Below are 7752 nucleotides of genomic sequence, written 5' to 3'. Positions count from 1 at the left end.
CGCTCTGGGCTCGTAGCGACGGTAGCGTGGCGGACGGGTCACCGGGGAGAGTCGGTCAGGGGTGAGCCGCGACTCGGTCGACTCACTCACTCACTCACTCACTCCCGGTAGGTCGGTCGGTCGGAGGCGCCAAGCGCGGAAACGGTCGACCACCAGTTAGGGTTTCAAAATAAGAGTCAGTCTCTTGTTGTTTCACGTCAGTCCTCATCGGTCAAAAAAGTTTGTTTTTGTCTTTTTAGTGTGACAGTTCCTTTTTTACCTTTGGTTGAACTATGTGCTTTTACCGTTCATATCATTTGTATAGCCCAGGTTCGCAGAAACTACACATCCAACAGTCTCGAACCAGCTGAGGAAAAACTGCAAAAAGAAATAAATAAAAATAAATCCAGAGTGGGAATCTGAACACAAAAGATCATTTTTAAAAAATACTTTTACTCCCACTCTTCTTCTAGGGTGTGAACACACTGACACACTCTGCACTCGTGAACTGATTGCTGAATAAAGTTTATTTTATCTACATGAATTCCTGTTTAATTTGTACCTGTTTGTAACATAACTGACCCATACCGAGGGTGGTTTGAAGCTTGAAGCTGCAGTCGATGGTGTTATGAAACCGTCATCAGTGCAGTGTTAATATTAAAACAACAGGCTGCACTAACCAGCAATACGTTACCAAGCAGTCACTAATTATTTCTCATTTACACGGTTTGTAAAATGTGTATTTTATTTTGAAGAAGGTTTCCGGTTGAAGTCCACACGACCACCGCCGGTATCCAGCCAGGACGAGCTGGCGCTGTGCCAGAGTCTCTCTCTCAACCAATCAGCGTCAAGATCTGAGGGAACGGCCTCAAGCCGCCTTGACATGACAGCTATGGCTCGAGAGCGAGGCGACAAAGTCACACGAGGAACAGGTCACTTCAAAAAAGACCTCCCCCAGGCACGTGATCAAGTTCAAAGTTGGGTACATCTCTCTAAAGGGCTCTTTCACTAAAAATAAGGATCAGCTGAAACAGATGGAACTAGGAACCAGGGATCAGGAAACAAGAAACAGGGAACAGGAACCAGGAACCAGGGGCTATTGGAACCAGGAACTAGGGACCAAGAACCAGGGACTAGGTACTCGGGACTAGGGGATAGGAACAAGGGACCAGGAACCAGGGACCAGGAGACATGGAAACAGGAACCAGGGACCAGGAAACAGGGACCAGGAAATAGGGACCAGGAGACAGGAACCAGGGACCTCAAGACCAGGAACCAGGGACCTCAAGACCAGGAACCAGGTACGAGGAACGAGGACCAGGGACGTCAAGACCAGGGACTACGGACCAGGAAACACGGATTAGGAACCAGAGACTAGGGACCAGGAACCAGGAACCAGAAACCAGAAACCAGGGACGGGGAAAAAGGGGAACAGGGACCAGGAACTAGAAACTGTTCCGTTCTGGTTCTGGTTCCTCCTGGTCTGTTAGCATCTGTTAGTATGCGCTCTGCGCCATGTTCGGGCTTTATATAAAGTTATATAAAGACCATCTTGCTATCTAGCCAGCGAGCTGGTTTCGGGAGCAGTAAATACTCTCAGAACAATAAATCAAATCCAAATGATCAAAGCACTCGTCGTTGGAAATGATGTCATCAACTTGGCCCAAGTGTTTTTTTCTGTCCTCGCATCCTGCTGGCATTCAAACCAAAGACTTGTGGCGCTCAGAGACGAAAGATCACGCACAGTTTAATTAGATTTATTCCTTTTTTTCCTCCACTCTGCAGCAGAAATGAGCCGTCGCCGTGACAACAGGCGTCTCTCTTTCTCTCTTTTTTTTTCTTCACTTTGAACAGCGGTACAATTTAAAATAAATATCATCAAACACATTTTTTTTTCCTTTCCATCTTAACAAGAAGAAACCTGAGATCAAAATGAAAAACAACAACCAACCAACGGAGTGACAGAGGTGGAGCTGAGCGAGGTGGAAAAAGGGGGAGGGGAGGAGCTTGGGGGAACCAAAGTTGAGAAATTTTAAATAAAGTTCAGCTTTTTTTTTCTCCCCCCCCCTCAACTCCGCCGAGCTGAGAATGGCTCCACCAGCAGCTCCACCGTGGAAAGAAAAAGAAGCTCCAGCCAGCCAGCCAGCAGGGAGGAAAGTGTCCAGACAGGGGCGCCGGCGAGCTGCGCAGCAGGATCGGGAGAATTTTGTAGCAACAGCAAGGTGTCATTGTTTGCTCTGGTCCGTCAGTGTTGGGGTTTGAGGTCACAGGAAGGTCAAAGTCATTTACATCAAACAAACAGGGAGATTCAGCGGTCCAATCAGAGTCCGACGCACCCCACAAAAAAAAAAACCTCTGTGGGAAAGTTTGGTTTGGAATTGTTTTTTTGATCAGTCAAAATCTGGTTCAAACCAGGATTTTTTATTTTATTTTATTTTATTTTTTAAATGAAACGTTGAAGCTGCTGCTCTGTCTGTCCGTGACCCGCCTGGAGGTTCGGAGGGGGATGGGTGGAGTTTATATTTCTGTCCGTCCGGATGAAAACAGTTCCCTGGATTGGGCGAGTAAATATTTCACACTGTCTTCTTTCTTCCTGATGGCTGAAGAATCGCTGGAGGGGGCGGGGGGCGGGGCTACGAAGGAAGGAAGGAGGAGGGGGCGGGGGTCTGATGAGTTGCATCATGGGATGTGTTGCGATATCTCCGAGTTTAAAAAACGAAAAGAAAAAAAAACAAACCAACATAAAAAAAATAAATAAAAAAAGAAAATACACAACAACAAGACAACATCAAACCCCCCCTCCGGGGCGGCCTTAGCCCTGCAGCTGCAGCTGCAGTACTGGAGGCGGAGGCGGAGGAGGTGGCGGTGGGGGGGTCGGCGAGGCGGCCACGCCCCCTGCGGCATCGTGCAGCTTCCGGATGTGCTTCTTGAGGTCAAAGTTCCTGCAGAAGCCCTTGCCGCAGGTGGGGCAGGTGAAGGGCTTCTTGTCGTTGTGCGTGTGCATGTGGAAGGTGAGGTTGTACACCTGGTGGAAGGCCTTGCTGCACACCGAGCACTTGAACTGCTTCTCGCCGCTGTGCGTCAGCTTGTGGTTCTTGTAGTTCCCTGCAGGAGGAGGTGGAGGGGGGTGGGGTGGGGGGTAGGGTGGGTGGGGGTGGGGGGGAACTGTGAGCGACAGCGAACTCAGCGAGTGATTTACCGTAAAGTGGCGCTGCAGTGGTCATCATCCACTGGACGGAGCGCTTATTGCTGTTCTTTTTAAAGAAAAATATTAATATCCAATCTTTCTAATAATCTTATTATTGATAATAATAATAATCCTAAACATATTTCTATATGTCTAATCTCTAAAGTCTAAAATACAGTTCGGCTATATTTCATATCAGTGTTTTCCATTAAATGTGTCACTCATGGAAATGAAAAATCATTGCATTGATTTTGCGCCCGTATCATCAAACAACAATTCAAAGAACGACGACTATTAATATTAAATCTAGTTCTCGTCAGTCTTTATCTGTTTGTTGTTTTTGTTTTTTTTTTGCGTCACTCAGCACTTTGTATTTATTATTATATCTTTATCTCTTTTATCTTGCTGTGTTGTCGAATGTATGCATGAGTATGTGGAGCACAGTGCTTGAATTTCTTTCGGGATTAAATTAATCAATCAATCAATCAATCAATCAATCAAATAAAATGTTTAATAATATAAGAAAAATAAAAAAATTCCAATCAAATAAAAAGATGACCGTGACCGTGACAAACTGAAGGTGTGTGTGCGTGTGTGCGTGTGTGTGTGTGTGCGTGTGTGCGTTCCTTTCACCTTTCTGATGGAATCCCTTGCCGCAGAACTCGCACACGAACGGCTTGTATCCCGCGTGGATGCGCGTGTGCGTGTTGAGCGTGGAGCTGCGGTTGAAGGCTTTGCCGCACTGGTTGCACTTGTGCGGTTTTTCCTGAAAAAAACAAAACAAAACAGAAAAACACAAAATAAAATTTAAAAAATTGAAAAGATATATTACATTTTGTTCTGTTTGTGTCAACAATCTTCTTCTTCTTCTTCTTCTTATTATTATTATTATTATTATTATTATTATTATTATTATTATTATAAAAAACACAACATTTTGAACGGTTTATTTTTTCCCGGAGCGTCTCTTCCGGTGCGGCGCTACCCGCCCAGTGAGCCGACAGGAGGAGCTCACACACAACAAAACCCACTAGCGGTGCCTCTTCACGCTGCCATGCTCCAAAAATGTCATTTTCACCCCAAATGTTTATCAGAGATCTTCAGACCGCCCGAATGATGTTAAATGATCATAGTTGTTTGGCAGGAGGAACAACACTGAAACACTAAACACACTAAACACTAAACAGCTACCGATGTGCCTATACTTTTAAATATGCATTTTATTATATACATACGCAAGAATAAACAAGTTCCGTATTGACTGAATATGACGCTGACGACAAATGAACATGGGAGGAGTTTAAATTACTTAAAGAAAATATATATATTTTAAAAAAAATGTATTTCATTTTCACCTGAGTGTGGATGATCTTGTGTCTGCACAGCGTGCTCGCCTGTCGGAAGCCTTTACCGCAAACTTTGCACACGAAGGGCCGCGCGCCCGTGTGCACGGGCATGTGCCGGGTCAAGTTGTAGTGCGCGTTGAAAACCTGGATAGGAGAGAGAGAGAGGGAGAGAGGGAGCGAGAGGGAGCGAGAGAGAGAGAGAGAACACATAAAATCGTCAGAAGGAAATAATAATAATAATAATAATAATAATAATAATAATAATAATAATAATGATAATAATAATAATAATAATAATAATAATAATAATAATAATAATAATAAAAAGCCGGTGATGAAAAAAATGCAGCTGTCTTGTAATCTCAAAATTTATATTCACATCACATGTAAGAATGATATCAATATTTTAACTAAATAAACACAGTTTTAATGATTGTTTTCCGTCTTATTAATATCATGAAATCAGGAACCGGAAATCTGTCATCAACATCTGCAGTTAAAGCCACGAACTGTTCACTGTCGGCATCTGTCAGCATCAAACAAAAACAAAACATAATAATAATAATAATAATAATAATAATAATAATAATAATAATAATAATAATAATAATAATAGGGAAAAGGGCGCAGATAATCTGAAAATTATTTAAATAATTTTCAGGATTAACTATTGCAGCTTTTTGTTTTGTTTTTTTTTTTGCTTTAATTCGTGATGGCACGCCACTAAGTTGCACGTTCAGGCGCTGGTGGGCAGCAGGTCCACGAGCCGAAAAACAATTAAACATCCAAAACATCTAAAACATTTCAAACATCCATCAGCTGGAGGAAGAAAATAACAGAAAAAAATCAAATAAATACAATAAAATGACGAGTAAAACGTGGAAATGTCGCCTTTTGATCACCATTAAAAATCGGCAAAAACGCGAAAATAAAATTCTCATGTCGTTCCTGAAAAATAATTCACATTCATCCATCAGTTCATGAGAGTGTCACTATTATAAAAAATATTTCGTTGTGAAATAACAATTTTAAAAAAAAAAACAACAACATTTATAAACAAAACCAACAATAGCAGCATTCCCATTATTCATTTGAAAATTTTTAATTTTGTTATAAATTATTGTTATTTTTAACTAATACTGATCAGCTCTATGCAGCTTCCCTGTTCTGCTTTAAAATATTAAAACTCAAATATGGTGTTTTTTTTTGTAAAGAAAAACACCAAGAATAAATTCAGTACCAAAAAAATAATAACAAGAAAAAATATAACAAAAAAAAAAAAAAAACTCTTACTCCACACGAGGGAGGTTGATTACTAAATGGAATAACTCGGTTCCGGAGGATCACTGGTTGCGGTTCTCACCTTTCCGCAGACCTCGCAGGTGAAAACTTTGGGTTTGCTGCCGGGACACGATCCGCCCAGCCGGGCCGCCGCCACCGCCGCCGCCGCGGAGCCCTTGAGGAGGATCTTGTCGGCGAGGACGTCCCGCTCCTTCATCAGGCTGTGAATGTGTGCCGGGGTCCCCGGGAACCGCTCCCCGGCCTGCTGCCCCCCCGGTGCCCTCTTCTCGGCCAGCAGTGCCTTGTGGCGGGCGCCCAGCAGGTAGGAGGCCATGGGGTGCAGGTTGAGCAGCCCGGTGGGCGGCGGGTACGGGGCGTCGCCGCCGCAGTTCAGGTAGCAGACGGTGCCCACGGCGGGGAAGGCGGACTGGTTGAGCACACGGGGCCGGAAGAGTTTGTAGTGGCCGCCGCCGCCTTGGCCGCCGCCGTGGCTCAGCGGCTCCTCCTGCTGCTGCTGGCTCTTGTAAGTGAGCCCGAAGCCCAGCACGTCCGCCGGGGCACCCAGCGAGGAGGCGTCCAGGTGGCCCGGGTCCAGTCCGGCGATGCCCAGCCGGTGGCCCGCCTCGTAGCCTAGCGGCACCAGCGGGATCATGCAGTGCAGCGACGACGGACACACGTCGGCTTTTCCCGCCGGGGAGGAGGGCAGCCAGCCGGGCAGCGGTATCGACCTGGGCTCGGGCGTCCTGGCCATGATCCGGTCGATGGAAAAGGCGAGGGGCTTGTTGCTGTTGCTGCTGCTGCTGCTGCTGCTGCTGCTGCTGCTGCTGCTGCTGCCGCTGCCAGGGGTGAGCATGTCGGAGCCCGAGGGCTGACTGCCGGGAGCCGGGGGGGAGCCGAGGACCCCCGCTGGGCGGCGAAGCGGAGCGTCCATCACCTGCGGGGAGCTGGCGGAGGGAAGCCGGGGGTCGGAGCTGCTGCTCGGCGGCCCGCGGGAGAGGGCACCATCCACCGGGACAGCCCACCCCGCAACTTACCGCGACTCCCCTGGCCGCTTATCGACGGCTGGACGGCGGTTGGTTCGACGGCTCCGCTCGATAGCGGCGTGTGGAGAGCCGAGACCCGGTCGATGGGTTCTGTCCGGGAAGGAGGAGAGAGGAGGAGGTAATTTGGTCAATTGAGCGCCGTCGATGGAGGAGGAGGAGGAGGAGGAGGAGGAGGAGGAAGAAGAAGAAGAAGAGGAGGATGATGAGGAGCGGGATGCTCCTCTCTTGGCGGGACTCCTGCTTCGACTGGGGAGGTGCTCCTCACTCTCTGCTCCCCTTGTGGCTCCACGTGACATCACTGATCCTTTCGAGCGCGCGCGCGGCTCGTGCGACGGCGCGCGGCGCCCCCGAGGTCACCCAGCTGATCAGCTCCGGGCGCGCGAGGACAATTGAGACCCGCGGCCAAGTCCGTGGACTTCACCTCCTCCTTGTCATCCTCCTCTTCCTCAACGCCTCCTGCTCACCTCCTCCACACCTCCTCTACCACCACCTCTTCCTCGTCCTCCAGCTCTTTTACCTCCTCGTCCTATACCTCCTCCTCACCACATCTTCTTCCTCCTCCTCCTCCTCCTTCTCCTCCTCCTCCTCCTCCTCCTCCTCCTCACCTCCTCCACTTTCTCCTGCTCTTCCACCACCACCTCCTCCTCCTCCTCTTCTCGGCTCACCTGCAGGAGGAAACACTCACACCGACACCTGGCGGACCAGCAGGCCGGTAGTCCACGTCCAAGCCGGGGAGCAGTGAAGGCAAAGAGCCCCCCTCTCTAAATAATAATAATAATACTAATAATAATACTAATAATAATATGAATAATATATATATTTTTATACATAATTATCCAGTATCGTTCTAATTGTTATCTTGAAAATAAATGCAATACGAAAAGAAGCACAGAGAAAATGGTCGCGTCTGCCGAAA

At 47.2% G+C, this 7752-nt stretch overlaps 2 protein-coding genes across 3 annotated transcripts in view; both read right to left on the bottom strand.

Moving 5' to 3' along the window:
* The window catches only part of aass (aminoadipate-semialdehyde synthase), a 13434-nt gene extending 13295 nt beyond the window's left edge, over positions 1–139 (bottom strand). Inside the window, exon 1 of one of the 2 annotated variants that reach the window (XM_076028805.1) lies at positions 1–139. This exon is cut by the window's left edge and continues 12 nt beyond it. The gene's annotated coding sequence lies outside the window, so the exon portion shown is untranslated. The other variant, XM_076028806.1, reaches the window with a different exon arrangement.
* Positions 140–2743: 2604 nt separating this feature from the next.
* On the bottom strand, positions 2744–7276 carry fezf1 (FEZ family zinc finger 1). The gene is made up of 4 exons (XM_076028554.1): positions 5876–7276; positions 4522–4656; positions 3800–3932; positions 2744–3084 (listed from the first exon to the last, which is right to left on the bottom strand). Exons 1-4 carry the CDS (start codon positions 6722–6724, stop codon positions 2792–2794), a joined length of 1410 nt encoding a protein of 469 aa, XP_075884669.1. The 5' UTR covers positions 6725–7276; the 3' UTR covers positions 2744–2791.
* Between the last annotated feature and the right edge of the window lie 476 nt (positions 7277–7752).

The sequence above is a fragment of the Nelusetta ayraudi genome, unplaced genomic scaffold, assembly GCF_046127955.1.
Source record: "Nelusetta ayraudi isolate G7.1 ecotype Tasmania unplaced genomic scaffold, CSIRO-AGI_Nayr_v1 ptg000026l, whole genome shotgun sequence".
Classification (NCBI taxonomy): Eukaryota; Metazoa; Chordata; class Actinopteri; order Tetraodontiformes; family Monacanthidae; genus Nelusetta; species Nelusetta ayraudi.
This window is presented reverse-complemented; position numbering and strand designations above follow the sequence as displayed.